The 18,041-nt window shown below is 53.4% G+C and overlaps 3 protein-coding genes across 3 annotated transcripts; 2 read left to right on the top strand and 1 right to left on the bottom strand.

Annotated features, from left to right (window-relative positions):
- Positions 1-1,062: 1,062 nt before the first annotated feature.
- On the top strand, positions 1,063-2,617 carry CGCS363_v001013 (uncharacterized protein; the record flags this gene model as incomplete). Its single annotated transcript, XM_036632862.1, has 7 exons — positions 1,063-1,238; positions 1,299-1,377; positions 1,458-1,657; positions 1,733-1,869; positions 1,929-2,049; positions 2,113-2,155; positions 2,213-2,617. The coding sequence occupies 7 exons, from the start codon at positions 1,063-1,065 to the stop codon at positions 2,615-2,617; spliced, it is 1,161 nt and encodes a 386-aa protein (XP_036502499.1).
- A 9,346-nt stretch (positions 2,618-11,963) lies between these two features.
- Positions 11,964-12,434, bottom strand: CGCS363_v001012 (uncharacterized protein; the record flags this gene model as incomplete). The annotated part of the gene is made up of 1 exon (XM_036632861.1): positions 11,964-12,434. One exon carries the CDS (start codon positions 12,432-12,434, stop codon positions 11,964-11,966), a length of 471 nt encoding a protein of 156 aa, XP_036502498.1.
- A 4,040-nt stretch (positions 12,435-16,474) lies between these two features.
- Positions 16,475-17,940, top strand: CGCS363_v001011 (Uncharacterized protein; the record flags this gene model as incomplete). The annotated part of the gene is made up of 2 exons (XM_036632860.1): positions 16,475-16,729; positions 16,789-17,940. 2 exons carry the CDS (start codon positions 16,475-16,477, stop codon positions 17,938-17,940), a joined length of 1,407 nt encoding a protein of 468 aa, XP_036502501.1.
- Positions 17,941-18,041: the final 101 nt, after the last annotated feature.

Here is an 18,041-nt window from a genome sequence, read left to right as displayed (position 1 = left end):
GGTGCCGCCATCTTTGGCTGCATGGCCCCCGCGCGGAATGTGCCAGCGGCTGCAGAGCGGGAAGCTGCGGGGAGTAAGGCTCGGACTTCATCCATCACACCCGCAGTTCTTCGAGAAATAACCTCGTGTGTCAAAGTTCAACCCAGTCAACGCGGCCTGCCTCTGGCCAAGAAAAAAGTCAAATAACCTGTAGGCGGGTCGCTACTGTCGCATTGGTGTCCTTTCGCTCGCCCTTTTCGCCATCTAAGAGGTGCAAGTTCTCCAGCTGTGAGGCTCTTCAGATATACCCAGACGGGCACCTCAAATAAATGAAGACGGAGAAACGGACTGTTACCTCTCCGTCTGTGTTCCAGACCTTATTTGTGATTACTGTTTCGTGGAGGCGGCGTCAACTCCGAAAGTGAGGCTGGAAGCAAGACTGCGCCTGCTTTCGGCGGTTGATTTGTCTCAACCACCCTCCTGGGTAAACGGTCATCGGGTCGGTATTCGATGATATCCCTTGTCTTGCGATCATGTTGTGCACGAGGGCAACCCAAGAGTCAGAGAAGAGAGGAAAGAGGCGAAAGTCAGTCCCCGGAAAGCTATCCCATGAGTAGCTAGTGCTACGCCTCAAAGCTATGTCGATATGGGCGTTGGCTGTTTCCGGCGCAAAGTTGGTGATGATCAGCCTCGACCGAGCCGCCGGGCCTCTCTTCGTCGCCGTTTGTCTCGCGCCCACACGCAACTGTTGGCGACAGATAGCTCCAGCTATCGCATACCCCCTCCAAAACGACGGCATGGCATTGCGCGGGTGGCTTCTAGGTTACGATCCGAGCTTACAGGCCTTTGTGTCGTTAGGGGGCAAGTGCCCGTCCATCCCTCGAGTCGTTCTGGCTTGCCTGGCACTCGGAGGGCAGCCTGCCGGATGCGGCCAGGGACTGCCGAGCCTAGAACTAGTCGGCGGCCAGCTCAAATTCCTTTCGAGTCTTATAATTCTATGGACCCCTCTCATGCCGTCGGAGCGCATCGTCGCAATTGAATGCTGGAGTCACAACTTCCGATGAACGCTCTTGACGGACACCAATGGTAGATCTCGGGGTCAACGGCATCGATGCCAACATCGAATCGAGTATACGAAGAACGGTTCGGTTTGGCTCGGCGTGGTTGCATCCTGTCACGAATATGGGAAACCCGGTGGAGATGACGGCGGAGTGCTGGGTCTGGTACTGTTTGGCCATGACAGCGGTTGTCATCCGATTGTTCGTCCGACTTCACTATCTGGTCTCAATTTGACGATGAACTGACCTTTGGGCGAAAAGCACATCGCAGTATATTGTAAGAAAGCGCAAATTTATCAAGGAAATCCCGCCAGATGATATCTTGATGTTGCTCCTCAGCGTACGTTCCCCATCGTGTGCTCTCCTAATCATTTTTCTCCCGAGTGACAAAACCTCCGGCTGACTTTTAAACCATGTTAGATCACATACACAACTGCAATCGTCGCGCTGTTCCTATATTTCGAGATCGTGTCGGACGTCGACCTTGACAACATCACTGCCGAGGATAACTTCGTCGTGGGTCGCAAGCTCGGGATTCTCAACATCCTCGCAGAGACGTCCATGCAGACGACTCTTTGGGGCAACAAATGCTGCATTCTGTTATTATACCACCGCTTGACGTACGTGGGCTCCTCCGGTTCGTTCAGACTTTTTCATGGACCAGGATGGCTGACATTGGCCCCGGGGACACACAGTCTCTTCTGTCATCATCGCAGGATGTGGGTGGTTGTTTCGGCATATGTTGCCTTGGCATACGTCGCAGTCATCGTCGCTTTGTACGGAGGATGGTGCCGGCCGTTCTCGGGTTACCTCGTGTTGGAACCGGATAACAGTGAGTCGTGGTCATCGTTTGGTCCCTAGATGTTGGTTGTTCTAACGACATGCGATCAGTGGAGTGCTTGACCTGGCTTCACTACAACAGCCTGCAGTTGTCATTGAACCTCTCCACGGATCTCATCCTGATGATCATTCCCGTCGTCTTGATCAGCAGGTTGAACATGAAAATTGGGAAGTAAGCATCACGCCCCTCGCCCACCCAGTGATTCGACCGAACTTACCATTTGTTCTTCAACAGAAAGATATTGCTCGTCTGCCTTTTCAGCCTGGGCATCTTTGTCGTAAGCACCCAAGAACTAATTGTTACCCCTCCGATTTGGCTCTCTAACGAACGTCAGATGCTCGCTGCGATTCTGACGAAAGTAAGCGTCTTCACAAACCAGACCACCCCGATCTGGTTCCTCTGGTGCGTCCGCGAGGTCTCCACAGCCATGCTCGTGGGCAACCTGCCACTGTGCATGCCCACCTTCCGCATGTGGTGGCGCTTCTTCTTCCCCGGCAGCGGCGCCAGCGCAACGCCGGGACCGCACGAGTCGGCCAGCGGCGCGAGCGCCGTGACAAAGAGATCGGTGGCGACGACGGCCGCCTTCAGCGAGGCTACTGGCGGCGGCGGAGAATCATCCACGTGGGGCTCCTCGCCGGCGAGGAGTAGGATGAACGATGATATTGAGATGTATGGCATGTCTAAGGGCGGGGCGAGGGGTGAGGGTCGAAGGTTGTCTGTTGACGAAGAGAGTGTTTGAGGGTTACTTTGAGTGGTATCTTGTCCAAGCGAGCGTTGATTTGTTGTGACTTGATAATATCCCCTATAATCGCTTAATACTAATTCATCAACCTTAATTCTGAGGCTGGATGGAGTTGGGTGGTTGTGACATGTCGTAATCAGCCCGCAAGCGTGGACTTACCTCCAAGCACCGCCCCTGCATCTCGTGATCAAATGCCCACGGAGTTTAGTCTGGACACTGGCTTGGCAGGTATAAATATCTCGTAGCCGCGTTGCCTGGTTTGAGAAGGCTCAAGAATCGTCAACGTCTTCCCAAGTCGTTGCTGAAAACAAGCCATTCCTCGCCCAACGACAAAGTCGATAACTAAAACACCATGGAACTCATAGACAGTCATTAATACCCAGGCCATACCGAAGAATGACATATGAATACGCTAGAAGAGGAGTGCTATGAAGCAGCTCTCTCGGGCGTCTCTCAGGGATGAAATCTTCTACCAAGAATGTATTGTTTGGGTGCGTGTAGGCTTTTATTGCAGACACATAAAGCATGACTTTTGCCTTATTTTGTTTCATTGTGTTCGGGGTAAATATGCGCGTTGTCGCATTTTTATAGCATTCTGCAGACGTGTACGGAACGGCACGGCGGCGCTATTGACAAACACAAAGCAGCAACAGAAACCTGGACTTGGCTTTTCCTTTAGGTTTCCCTTGTTGACGGGTTGACCTTCTATAAATTCAGAGGCTCTAGCCTCCATTGCATTTGAAAGGCAACAATCAGAGGGCAGTTCTGTGTCATGTATTTCTCAAGAGGTTTCTCGGGCAGGCGTGCCGGTTGGTTGTCTCGATGGATCTCCGAAGGCAGACGGATCTGAATCTCCCTGCCATCATTATCCGCGTTACATTCCTCCCGCAATAATCAGAAAAACGAAGGAAGGCGACAGGAGGAGCTATCTTATTCTCCGGGGGCTTTTGTTCGGGCGTTCCAAAACATGCTTCGACCGAGAATACAATGACTCTTGCTGGCTTAAGGTATCAAATAACCTTGGATGACGGCGTGCAATTTTGACTTAGAAAGATGGTGAGATCACCATGTTTAAGCAACAAAATCTGGCTTGAAAATAAGTCTTTCACTTGGACGACCCCTGCTTTTGTGACGCTCCACCGCTTCCATGGCTTTGGTACGATGACGCGGTGCTACAACGGCGGAGAGTCTGAGATCTCGATGCTGATATCAATGTTTCATATAAGACAAGGGCCTGCTTCGTGCTGTTTGTGTTCTCAAATAGCACCGTAACGCTCAGTCTGTGCAGATTCGTCAACGGTATCTTCCTGGAAGTGTATGATACCCAGTGGTCTTTGATACTAATGGGCGTAGGGGATTAAGCGGGGGGAACAAGCGCACTCGACACCATGGCTTTACGGAGTCCTGGCAGGATTCCTACAGAATATTTGACGGGCGAAGAAGATTCAACGCAGTATGGTCGTAGGCTAGTGCAAGGAATGTGCTCTAGTTCTCCTGGCTTTTGGAATACCAGATCCATAACGGCAACAGCTTGTGGTGATGATTCATGAACTCAACATATACTCGAGCGATGATAGGTCTTGAGTGCAACTCTTCCTTCGTTTATATTCATTCAGTTTCAAGGTAACTTCGTAGCCCTGGAATAAACCTAAGCTAATAAAGACGGAAAGGAAAAGTGCGATGGCCACTTGGTGTCTTGTTGCTCTGGGATCACCTATAGACTGGATCGACGTTGGATCTCTCGGTATTCCGTTCTGGGGTTTACGGTGCCGACCGAATTGCTTCCGCGTGGAAAGCAGCTGATTCTCTTCAAATATGGGCAGATTTGAAGTTCTTGTCTTCGGGATGTTATGTCAGAGTTTATGTATTAGAGCAGAGCCCGTGGCCCGGCTTTCTCAACGACAATGTGCGGACTCGTCGCCTGATATTTACTGAAAACAGTAGAATTTTCTTTTGGTATTTATAGGAGATGGTTGTTTGTATTTCGACAGCAATTGGTACATACAATCTTCTACAATTTGGGGTACGATACGCCCAATTCAACCTTTGAATACGACGGAAACAAGACAGAGCAAGACGTACAGGCAGAGTTGCTCGCGATGAAAGCAAAGCGTCGTTCAGAAGAAGACCGGCTTAGCAACATTCTCATTGCGCACAATGTAGTATTGAAGCTGAAAAGCATTGATCAAAACTCCCGGGAGCACACCAGTCTTGGGGTTGATCGATTGGGGTTGATCGATTTCTGAGGTCGGCCAGGCCAAGTCTTAAGTACTGATAAGTCACAACCACTTGAGCGAGACCCAAGGCGCCGAACTTTGGACAGCGGAGACCGGAGATTTTGCAAGAACTCCTTTATCCGTATTCTCGCCGCTTCGCTGCTTCCAGGAGCAGCCCCAGGCATCCGTATCACTCGTGGCCTTCCCCCATAATATCTTACCACAGCAGCCTCAACAAGACCACGACACAAGATAATGATAGCCGATGGCAGATTATGCCATGAAATCCGATTCTCAACTTGCAACCTGAACCAAGTGTTGCGACGTCACGACTGGCGGCACCACCAGAGGGAGAATTAGATATTGCCCCATCATCGTTGTCCGTAGTATCATACACTCAAATACGCCACGAGCGAAAGGGCAGTGAGTTCCAGGACGTGATGCCAAAACCTTTGCAAAGCCAAGTCTGGTCTTCGGAGAGACGTCAGACAGGCCGGTGTGCCATACTCGAGCCGTCTTACCCGAGGCACGCCTTTCGTTTCTGGACAAAACTCGGCGAATTTTAACGCCCAAATAGCCTTGTCTCTGGTCATCACGATCAACTTTGAAGTATTTCGGCTTATTGCGACAGGTTTGGATTTAGTTTCGACTCATGCTACTCTTTTTCATAATCGACTTCACAACTATTAATTTTTTTTTCTTTTTTTTATCGTCATCTTCGATGTGGAGACATGCCCATTCGCGCTTTTCATTGTTGTCTTCTGCAAGAATCTTATTTGATTTAACATGTCTACTTTATATCTTGCGAGTAACAAGACTAGGATACTCTCGAGCTCAAACCGGTACGCGTCAAAGCTGCCCAGCCCCCGACAGTGGACACGAATGGGGATAAACCTTCCAATATGAAAGACTTAAATATCTTCACAGTGATGAGCTTCATTTCCAACCACCAGCAACATTGAGCGCGTTGTGGTTCCTTCTTTCGCATCCTTCTTTCGCAGGAAGAATGCATTTCTTACAAGAACCATCCTTGAAAATCACCACGTCGCGGACCGAATTCTACACCAACGCATCCGAGCAGCCGTGCCGTTCTTCTTTTCCGTCGTCCTGGATATATCCATTTGTTGTACCACCTAAACGACGGTAAGAGTTGCTTGCAACGATATTATGTGCCGTAACTACACAAATGCGGTCTTCTATCCGCAACAGAACGTCTGTATGTTTCCAAGACTTGATAACACACCATCACAGAGTTGTCCCAATTGTGTTTGTCAAAGACTCTAGCAGTGAAAGACGAATTTATAGACTGGCCCTGGGAAGAGACAGTAATCCATCTCACACGGTTTGATATGATGTATTTAAGGACCTTTGGCATTACATAAAATTGCTAAGCCAGGCTGGTTAGTGCTCTTGCGATCTTTCACGCAGAATCATAGTTCTGTACAGGACCGCGTGATCGTTACGTCTGAATGTACTCCCTACATCGCAGCACATACGGGTTCAAAGCGCACCGAGCAAGAAACTCTCAAGAATGAATTCCTGCTGGCTTCCCTCATTGCTTCAGATATATTCCAAGAAGTATTCCAGGCTTCACTTTTCTTGCTCGAGGCATGTCAATATGTACTCTTAAGCCAGACTCTTACTTCAAGAGACAAGTCTTGTAAGACTGCTCACCCATAGGAAGCGAATTTCCTTGCTGCTGAGGTGGAAACCCAGCAGCCACGAAGCCAGTTATATAAACCTTCGTCACAACGACACACTCTCGTGCTGACAGAGAGCCTCCACTTCCGTAGCCGGTATAAAAAGCTCCCCAGGAGGACCGCTCAAATCGCTTGCCAGACCAATCTTAATGTCTAGTAAGAGTGTTGCCACAGTAACATCACCGAATGGATGGCATATGAACCGAACGGCCTGCAGGAAATAGTCGCAGGGCCATACAAAGCCACAAACTCATCCACACAAATGCCATCGTCTTCTGTCGTCCACGTCGCGAGCGTATATTGAAGGAATACGCAACCTCTCATATCAACAACGATAGATTTCCAACTTACATATATGACATAGGTGTACACCTTGCGGGAACCTGCCGCTTAATGTTTATGGAAGATACCCTTCCTCGAGTTCATTTTTGTTCGATGTCAGAAACCTTTGATTTAACGGTCACCATTGACGTCATATTTATCTCATGCAGTTGAATCGGTCTGGGAGTCTTGTCGAGCATGAAGAGCGTTAGACATCTTGCCAAGTTTCTGCACCATTCACAACACATACTAAGCACGCGCAGGTTGCTTCAATAAGCCTGCACTTCAGTACGAGAATCAACCATCCAGAAAACCAGACTTGAATCGAGCCCTTCCTACAATGTCCAAACTTCATCAGAGCCACCAACAAGCGAAATCGTGAGCCATACAAACCCCCTTGCACCTTGCCAACCCCTCATAATGAACGTCTCTCATCCACCCACCCCTGAGCGACCTCCCAAAACGTCGGACACCACAAATCCTGCATGCCGAACCAAACATCTCACGATGCCGGCCCAGTCTTCCAAAGTCCCAAAACGGGCATTTTCCTAAATCTTACAATGCTAATGCCCCTCCCGGGGAACGCGGGCCCGCCTTTCTTACGTTTCAAAAACCACCCGCGCAGTGCCGCTGTATTTTGTGCGTACCTCGGCGCATGCATCCAGAAGGAGAAAACGCCCACAACCTATGGGCAAAAGCAGACTAGAGAATCCCAGAGGGCCACATGGCAGTAGAAGGCATAGCTGAAGGCTCGTCGCATCTCACAGTTGACAGCGGCGCATCCGGGTGCTGCCACGTTGTTTTCCCGCACAGCTCTCAAAAAGACTGCACATGGAGCCAGGAAGCCCCCGTTTCGTTTCACGTCCGGGGGGAGGGGCAAACAAAAGCTCTCCTCCCCCCGCCTCAACGAGAAATACCTCGCGTGCCGCGGCAAAATCTTTGCCCAAAATAACTGCAAAAAGGCGAGAAGAGAAATGACCGAGACGCACAGCGAATGCAGGTATCGGATGTCGGACTTGACTCCGGCAGAAGGAGGGAGGAAACGTTGCTGACGGCTTGTTAAATTTGACTTGTCAAGCGGCAGAAGGGGATCTCGAAGATCCCCATCTTCGCGGGCTCATGGGCCACCCCTCTGTCCCGGATGTTCGCAAGCGAGGGAAATGCACAGCACACAGGATGCACAAGGCAGGTGACGGGCATGCGAGATTATGTCCAGCCAATGGCCCTCCTCCGCGGGACATCCCACCAAGCTCCCCGGGCCGTGTCGACTGGCTCAGAAAGGATCCCGGTGACATGGTTCCTTGGTGGGGGCTGCCGACAGCAGCGACGAGAGCCTCGTGTGGACGGGAAGATGTTCCGTGACGCACGATGCAGCCGATGCGTTTTCCGTTCAAAGTAATTCGGTAGAAGAAGAAATCATGTCAAGGAGCGCCGAGTGTGCGAGAAGGTGGTAACGGCTCACCCGGCAAATCCCCCCCAAATGCAAAGTTCAAGCATGCTGATGCAGTGTGTCCGGCGCTCGAAGTTGAAAACTGACAGCTGACCCCTGACCCTGGCAAGGTCGAAGGAACAGTAGGCCTAGGCACCGGCCCTCAGGGATAGCCTCAAGCGGGAAAGTCTTTTCTGGAAGAGTGGACTGGTTTGCCCCAGAAAGCCGGGGTGCCGCGCAAGTCGTTCTCAGCATGTCATTCCACCGTCTCTTTCGGCCGTACAGAGGGACTCCATCTGCACAACATCCTCAGCCTAATCGCGCGTCCCCGGATCTGGTTTCTGTCAGATTCTCCTCGGGTTTCTTATTCTGTCAAGCCATTGGTCGGTAGATAACAAACCCAACGGCCTGTCTCACTCCCGTAACGCACAGCATTTGAATGCAAGTGAATGTAGCTTCGCCGGATAGTCAAAGCCGGTCGCCCGGTTTGCTGTTGAGCGGTTTTGTTGGCGCTGCCCCGAGAGCGGATTGACCTCGCGTACTGCAGGTGAAAAGGAGTTGAGATTCAACAAGCCCTTGTCGACACAAACGGACTCGTTCTCAAATCTGCAAACCGTCCCCCGGCCATATCACGTCGGATATGGCAGGGTTTCCACACGCTGCGCACCGGAGTGGGAATGGTTCGGTCAGGTACCCGTTTCCTGATCCACTAATGCACCTCATCAAAAAATTTCGAGACGATATTGCGCCAGAACAGGCCATACCTTGGTCTGGTCCTGTGTTGTCGAGGAGGTTGACAGTTGTCAGATGCTCAACATAAACGGGTGATGTAGGTTGCAATACGTGGGGGAGAGCATGAAGATGACAGTGAACCTTCTTGATTCAGTGCGACGGAGCAATGTCGAAGCGAGTTGGTCCAGGCGCATTGGTGAAGCAGGAGAGGAGAGAGAGGGGTGAGAGGGGTGAATCGGCCATGTTCTGGAGAGCGGACGGCATCAAGAGTCAGGTCCTAGTCCTGAACCCGTAAGCTTGCCGTGTTGCCAAGTCAGACCTCGCACCATCCTGGCCAACAGGGTGCTCAAAGTCTTTCCTGCCGGAGGAAGAGGCCGGTCCCGAAGCAGGATGACTTTAGGAAACTGAAAGACCAGACGAGAAGGAAACAACACGCAGACCGGATGATGATTTAGCATCAAACGTATCATCCTGCAGTATTGGGTCAGCGTAAGGACAAACTGCACAATAGGCAAAAGCCGGTTGGCCCAGGCAAGGGGCGCACTGCCACAGCCCCGGCAGGACAGAAAATTTGAGAGGCGACGAGGGCGGGATTCGACGAAGCAGGTTATGTAGGTTCGGTGCCACCCTGCATGGCTCCTCCGCGTCTCGTAGCCCGCATACGAACGCGGGTCGATTGTCAGATGTAAGTGAGCTTGTGTGCGTTTGTGCGCAAGCGCGAGAGGACGGCTGTGTGTGTGTGTGTGTGTGTGTGTGTGTGTGTGTGCGGTGCTGGCAGGCAAAACGTATATAAGCGTATGAGTCCCATCCCTTCTGGAACGATGGAGCTGACAATCGAAAGACTGAACCGTTACCGACACCTCGTGCGAAGAAGACCCCCTTCGAAAACCGGACCTGCCCAACCTCAAGAGACCTTGCTTGTCGTGCTACCAGCAAAGCCCACCGTACACCCGTCCACCTTGGGCGCCCTCTATCTGCGTCGTCCCTTCTCGAAACTTGGCAGCCCCGGTTTCTCCGTCAGAACAGTTTCAGCGGGCCGAGCCGTGAACGCTATTCAAACGACCGGACCGCGCGAAAGAAGTCGTCCTAACCTTGTTCAAGGTTTATGTTGAGAAAGAAGATCCGACGAACGCCACCACCGAAATCATGATCGACTCTCCTTCCAATAGCAGCACCTGTTCCCACGCCAAGCCACAAACGAATAATATGTCGATGAAGCAATGTGATCACAAGGCCGTATGCGGTTGTGAGGAGCGTATACCGGCGGACAAGACGCTATGCGACCGTTGTGCGCAGGGGAATTGCTGAAAGATCGGCGCGCAACGCATAAAAAAGGAGGACGGCGTGGAGCAGTGGTTGGGACAGAGCGAACGCGAAGCCGTCATTTGGCTATGCCCCTCGTGGCCACAGACTCGAGTGATCCCCGCGTCTCACCCACTGACCGACCGCATCGCCACGCTGGCACTCCTAAATACAATCTTCATCAGGACTGCTGTCGAAGCAAGGAAATGGTTTCAAGTTGATGCGAAAGGTCGGCAAGCAACAGACCCACGCAGTTCGGAAAGGAACCGAAGCCTGCGTCTGCATTCATATCGACGCGGCCCAAAGCATAATCTGTAATAGGCGCAGCGGGTTTGGAGTTCTTTGCCTTGGAGGGGTTGCTTTTGTTTCGCGGGGTTCAACGCGCCGGATAGAGCTGGAATGGGGAGGAAAAAAGGTCTCGGATTTGGGTACTGTACACCGCGTAGATTAATTCATTCCTGTGCTCAAGTGCTCTCGTCTTTTGAAGTTTGACCTGTGCAGGAGGTCGATGGGCGCAGCGCAGCGCAGGCGAAGCGTAAACTGCTATTCGGTGCCAATCGAAGCGATCGATGCAGGGATGCAAGCTGCCGGGATCGTGCGTGTTGATGATGCTCGATTGGCGCATAACCGTCGGAACCCGAGGCGGCGTTGTGGCATCCTTGTTCGGTGCAGAATTCAAAGTTGAACAACATGAAGTCCAGCCATGTCCTACTGTAGCAAGAGGTTTCTGTGAGAGGTCAATGTCAGAGAGAAAGATGACGGATCTGTAGAATGGGGAGGCGACGTTGAATGTCTTTGTTGACGAGACCTAACCAGCGGCCCGTTCCTTTAGTAAGGCAACCACGTGGGCGAATCAGTGCGTGGAAACAGCCATCGAACCAAAGAGGCCTTTTGGAAAGACGCCATTGGTCGAGGCCGCCGTTTTCAAGTCCCAACGGCGGGCAGGAGCTGTGTTACATTAGGCTAATGCTGTCTTGGCTCTCTTCCATACAAGACCGCATGCCTCCTTACTTGCCATTTCCCTCAAGGTGAATCATCTTATATAAAGCAGGCATACTTCATTTCAAGAGTGCAGGCGCACTACCGCTGATGCGCTGTCAGGCTGTCAGACGAGATGTAGGTCAGACACATTGGCTTTGTTGAGAGGAATTCAGGGCAGGGCAGATTCGAGTGAGGTGCTTGTGAAACGTCCATAGCAGATCTGAGTCGTCCAAGTTCCTCGATGGAGATCATGTATTGAAGCGGCCATTGTGCGTCATTCACAAACGATTCGCATGCCAGTGACAGTGAAGCATTCAGAGTGAGGTCATCTCATGATCGTGTCATTCAAATAAAGAGTATGTGCACCATATAGGGGTATGTATGCGGGCAACTCCGACTAGGTATAAACTCTCCTCCAATCCGTCCTACTGCCCAAACAATAAGTCTACGGCCAGAAGTGAAGGCCATCCGGTAGCCAAGGCTCCAAAACGCTCTCCGATAGATATAACACCCATAGTAGTTGTTAAGATTTAAAAAGTTCTCCAATCAGCCTATCCCCGTAGAATAAATGGTGGTATCGGTAGAATCGAATTAAGTAAAAGTGACAAAGGAGTTAATAAATTTCGGTACTCATGTCATGTTGGATGAGTGTGGCGACACGCTTAGTTGAGAGCGATGGCAGCAAGGCCGACAACAGCAGCCAGCAGACCGCTCTGGACGAAAAGACCGTTACCAGCGCTGGCGGGGGCGGAGGTGGTAGCGGGGGCACCGGAGGAAGGAGCAACGCCAGAGTCGGCCGACGTCTTGATGGCAGTGACGGAAGACTTGGTGGTCCAGGGAGCAGTGGCGGTCGGGCCGTAGGTGGTAGAGTTGGAGGCAGCGTAGAAGCGGCTCGAGGAGGTGGAGGAGGTAGAGGTGGTGGAGGGAACGACGACGCTGGTGGTCGAGTTGATGGTGGGCAGGATCGTCGTGGTCGGGGTGTACAGGGGGCAGGCAGTGTTTGTCGGGTTGCACTTGGTGATGGTGACGGTCTTGGTGGTGGTGGCGGTCATGGTAGTGGTGGTCTCGTCGGCGGAGGTCTGGGCGACGGCGACGGACGCGGCCATGAGGGCGAAGATGCTGGTGAAACGCATTTTGAATGATTTGAAGGATGAAGACGAAGAGTCGCGGATGATTCAAGTGCTGGTATAAGTCGATGTATGACCAAGAGTGATTCTCCACCGAATTGAGAGTTGTGCGTGCAGGCGTGGGCCGAAAGGAATGCGGTGTCAAGGAATTGACGTGACGATGCTGTCTTGTCGATAGATATGTTTGAAAAGAGAGTGATGTGCAAAGAAGGCACGATGACGAAGAGCAGATGTCAAGAGAGTGTGGGCACCGGACGCGATGGTAAAGAGAGCAACAACGGTGAGGAAGCAAAAACCGTGTAAGGCGTGTGGGAGGGGACAGGCGAGGTATTTCTCCTTTTATCGAAGCGGCCTGTGGACGACGTGACCGCACCTGAGGTACTGGACGGCTACCACCCACCACCCATCACCCACCACCCATCACCCACCACCAACACCACCACCCAGGGCAGGCTAGGGAACCACCCACTTCACCCCCATCCGCCATCTCCCATCCACGACAATAAGCACACGCACATAAGCGCGGACAGAGCATGGGCTGGCGGCGGAAAATTTGCCAGCGCTGGGTTGGGTCGACTTTGGATGGCGTGCCCACTGTCCACGTCCCTCTGGGCTGTCTGTGCCTGAGCCCAGCTGAGCCTGTGCCTATTGCCTATGCCTGCACCTGCATCTGTGCCTGCGAGGTCCCGTTGGTCGCCTACGCGGCAGCTGGAGGGAGGATACCTAGGTCAGGTTCTAGGATGGATGGGCGGCCTGTGGGCGGAACGAGGATATGGGATGGGGGATGGGGGCCCTCTCTCGGCTTTGGCTTTTGCTTTTCTTGCCAATGAAAGCCAACGGTATGCTTGTCTTGCTTGGCGGTAGACCTGCCTTGTCCATGCCTTGGGGGAGACACCGACCGGCAGCAGATGCCAGAGACACTGAGTGAGAGAACCTAGGCAAGCCCAGGAGATGAGGCCTGAGGATGGTGCCTGTTGTGTGTGCTTGTGTCTGTCGGCGTCCCGGTGTCCAGGCCCAGAAAAAGCTGTGAAAGCCGGGCGACGGGCCACGGCACCTCAAGATCGTGTCCAAAAATGGGTCAGTGGCGCCATGATTGGCTGCGCAAACCTTCTCGGTGGGACGGCACTGAGCTGCGCTTGTCGACCCTGGGCGGTGGCTGCACCTCCCACTGGTTCGTTCCTGGAGCGCCCCTGAGGATCGCCCCCGCCATCCCTGCTAGCACCCTGCAGGAACAGCAGCGCCCATGTCGTCCGAAAACAACTCATCCGAACTCACTCGCTCGAGAGCAGAGACGCGCAGAGTCAGTCGAATCAAATCCTCTTTGCCGCCATTGCCAAGAGCCCAAGCCGATGCTGCACTTCTGATTGCCTCTGTCTGGAGTCCTCCGGGACGTGGGCGCAAATGTGGCTGCTGTTGGGGGGCCGTCGCCGTTGTCGTGGGAAATGCGCCTGCCAATCATTGCCCGCACAATCAGGGATTTACATTGTCTTCCACGTCGTTTCCATTCTTTTGGGTTGTCCCGGACCACACTGTAAAGTCGAACAAGACAGTCCAACAGTCAAGCCATCGCTCTGCCCTCCCGCCATGGCGCCGATGCGGCTTGCTATCCGTCGACGGATGGAAAACTTTGCAGCCAAGAGGCGAAGCAGATGTTCTAGCCCGACATTAGCTGGCGCTGATGCCGTCGTCCGGTCTAAACATTCTAATATTGGATCCTGCTGCGTACCGGGCAAAATCCAGAACACCCAGCAGAAAAAAAGGAAAACCTGAATCAACGCCAAAAACGGTGCGGGAGGACAACAACAGAAACAACCCACCATACGATGCGTCTTTTCCCCTTCCCGCTCTCGTCTGCAATGACGACGCTGTGTGCCGTACGATCCTTATCGTTCGGCCGATTCAGGTCTTTCTCTTTCTGCTCGGTCATTTCGTGGTTCCACGGTGTGACCCCAGAGGCTCCAGGGTCCTAGCATTGAAACACCACTCAGGTTGCTCCTCGAACCGTCAATCTCACTACCAGATCCCGGCGAACCAAAGTTCAAGACGTTGCTTCCAGAGGGTTCCCTTGTCGGCGCAACTGTAAATCGGCGCGAGAAAATGACCCCAATCATGGGGGTCTCCACTGCCATTTCCCATCTGGAGGGGGCCTACGCAACACTCTGAGAGTTGACAGCGTATATTAGCCCGGGGGCCAGCAAAGTGTATCCTTCGTCAAGCCTGATGCGGGTTTGCGAGCGTGGAGTCTTCTCTCGTCCGAGTGCTCTTCCGAGATGAGGCCAAGCTGCCACGATGGGGTCGGCGATTAGCTTTTGCATGGCTCGCAAAGATGATGACGATGTCGGTTAACCCCCTCCGACTGCGTCTGTTGAATGCGATCGTCAATGAGCAATCCAAGTTTCCGCAATTCCTCTGCAGCAAGCTGGGCCACTTGCGTTGTTGTGCAACAGTCGGTAGGAAATCGCTCTGGCGGACGTTTGTCTTTTCCGCGCCAGAGCGAAAAACCCCCCTCTGAGTTCGTTCATTGCAACGTGAAACCATTGTCCATCGTTTCTGTCTTGGTTGTCACATCGCTCAAGTCCTCCATGTTGATTACAACCGGCAGATACCTCTCGTGCATCCCGAAATTGAATGGGCGTACATTGCCAGGAGGCCCTTGCTGAACTTGTTTGGGGGGCATGTTGGTCTGCTTGCAATTGAGTTGATTGTCGACAGATGTCTCTATTGCAAACCTCTCTCTGACAACGAACGAGAACCACAGGCCAGAGCGCTCGGATATCGAGGCATGGCTAGTTGCGGTGGTGTTGCCGCGTTGCCGCGCAGCGCTTGCCCGTCGCCGTGCTCATAGCCTGGTGCTAGCTTAACACCAACGTCGCAGGCAACAGGCCACATTCCATGTCGGGGGCGATGTTTCGAATCCTGTGATGGGGGCCCAGAGTCGACATCGTACCATACGAGGTCTTCAGGTTTGTTACGGCAAGCCCTTGGCCAAAGAGTCAGGTGCTTGTCGGATGTGAAGCACCTAGATTGGTGCTGTGGACCAGCGAACGGTTTTTCGGAACTGTGATCAGTGTCGATTGCTGCTGCCGATGACACGCGGTGTCCGATTTGCGAGCAGCGATCTGTCATTTGCTGAGAAGATCTGTCCCAAAGGCATGTTGGTCTGTCTGCAGCTGGTCACATGTTGGTTGTCCAAATTTATCTCTTGGTTCGCAGTTCTCGTATCAACGGTGCCCAACACGGCATCTTGATTGGCGAAGATTGAGTATGCCTTGGATGCCCCCTCGGGACAACACGAGAACGGGAATAGCCGACGACTGTCACCGCCATGCATTCGACGTGATTGGCGTTTGCCGGTCCGTTGCGCCGGGTCGAAATGTTTTTCCAGAGAAAAGGGCGGTGTCGCGTGTCGTGCGAATGAGGCATCACCGCCAGTCGCAGTCGACACCGCCGACCACATCATCGCGCAGGAGCGGGTGATGCAGGTGCAAGGGCGAGTTGGGCGGTAGTAAGCGCGAGCCTATGCAAGTGCAGCTCTGCCAGCGCAGCCCAGCAGCCACTTGCTGCACTCATTGGGCAAGTGGCCTCTCTGCGTTGTTCCCTCTCGTCCCCTTCAGATGGGAAGTGCAGCCTTGGGCAGCACCTCTGTTCCCTCAGGTCGCTGAATGGAACGAACCAGCTACCCCGCCCCCGCATCTTACCCGCCGCTGACCTACCACGACCCTTTGAGTTTCATCTGCGTGGGACCTCCACCGACCAACTTCCAGCCCACGTACGCCTCACGTCGTTTGGAACGCAAACACATGTCATAATACAGAATCCCAAAGATATCCAAACCCAAGGTACGCACGCAATGCAAGATTCTTCCCCATCCCGTTGCAGATCCTCTCTTTCCAACGCCCATCCCCATGGTCCGGTGACATTTCCTTTGCTGACTGATCTGGCCCCCGAAGCTTCCCGGCAGCTGGCCCTCCCTCCCAGAAGCTCTTCCCTGCAACCACCCATCTTCCACCACAACCTCGACCCGCATCGAAAAAGAACACCGAATCATGGCAACCGCGACGACTTTCTCGACCGATCCAGCCCTCTGGATCTTCACCTCCCTGACCGCCGGCTCCTCTCACATTGTCACCGCGACTTCCCGTCTCGAGACGATCCTCCGCGCCAACCGTGTCCCCTTCAAGGCCATCGACATCGCGACCGATGAGAAGGCCCGTATGCTCTGGGGCCGCCGCGCCGGCAAAGATGCATCCGGCCGCGTGAGAAGACTTCCGGGCCTGATTCAAGAGGGCTTGGTGCTCGGCGTGGGTTACCCCTTTTTCTTCCATCCGCAGGAAATGAGCTAATCCGCTCCTCGAACCAGGACCTCACCGAAATCGAAGAGTGGAACGAGTACGGCGAATTGAAGCAGCATGTCAAGATCTACTACGACGAGTTCACCATCCCAAATATTCACAACAAGCCTAAGATCATCAAGAAGGTCATCAAGAAGAAGGTCCCAGCCGCCGCAGCAGAAGGCGAGCCATCCACCGCGGGCCCTGCACCCCCTGCACCACCGGCCGCTCCACCCCTGCCAAAGAACGAGACCTACAACGCCGCTTCAAAGCCCGCTGCCGACCCGAAGCCTGCAGCAAGCGGCAGTTCGACCGCGCTCCCCGTGCGCTCCATCGCCGACGAAGCAGCCGCGAAGGCTAAGCAACTCCGCCTGCAATCGCTGCGCGAGAAGGTTCACGGCAAGAAGGACGAGAAGGCCGAAGAGAAGAAGGCCGAAGGCGCGAGCGCTGCTACCGCGTCAGCTGAGACTCCCGCCGAGCCGGAAAAGAAAGCAGAGACCCCAGCCGCCGACGCCACAGAAGATGCGCCCCGAAAAGCCTCCGTAGCCAGTACTGGCAGTGTTTCCTCGGCCGCCAAGGCAGGCCTCCAGTCCCCGACCACAGGATCCTGGGGCACCTCAACCACCAACCCCGACGCCCTTCGCGAGACACTGCAATCACCGACAACGGCCCGGTGGAAGCCGTCGGACGTCGACAAGCCCGTCACGTCACACATGGGCGCCCAAGTGGCTTCCGCGTCGCAGGAGGAAATTGCAGCCGTTGAGAAGGCCGAGGCGATCAAGGAGGAGCCCGAGAAGGAGTCGTCATCTGAGGAATCATCTGAAGAGGAAGAGGCTACAAAGCCACCCATCGTGAAGGAGGTGTCGCAAGAGAAGATTGCCGAGGTGGAGAAGGCGCAAGCGATCAAGGAAGAGCCCGAGAAGGAGGAAGAGGAGGAAAGCGACGACGACAGCGATGAGAGTGAGGAAAGCGAGGAGGAGTCAAAGAAGGTTGAGGCACCCAAAGAGGCGCCCAAGGAGGTGGCGAAGGAAGAAGTCAACGAAGCGCCTCAGGAAGCACCCAAGTCCGAGCCAAAGGCTGAAGCAAAGGCTGAGCCAAAGGTTGAGCCAAAGGTTGAGCCAGAAGCTGAGCCAAAGGCAGAGGGAAAGGCAGAGGAGAAGGCGGAGACGACAGAGAAGTAAACATCACCGCCTTGCCGGCAAGGATTGCAAAGCAAGATGTTCAATCACGCAGGAGGACATGATGTAAGAGTAGGAGATGTTCGCAAACCCTCCCCAAAGGC

Source organism: Colletotrichum siamense (genome assembly GCF_013390195.1).
Source record: "Colletotrichum siamense strain Cg363 chromosome Unknown KSG_Cg363_contig01, whole genome shotgun sequence".
Classification (NCBI taxonomy): domain Eukaryota; kingdom Fungi; phylum Ascomycota; class Sordariomycetes; order Glomerellales; family Glomerellaceae; genus Colletotrichum; species Colletotrichum siamense.
Note: the sequence above shows the minus strand (reverse complement) of the source record. Positions and strands in the feature narration are given on the sequence as shown.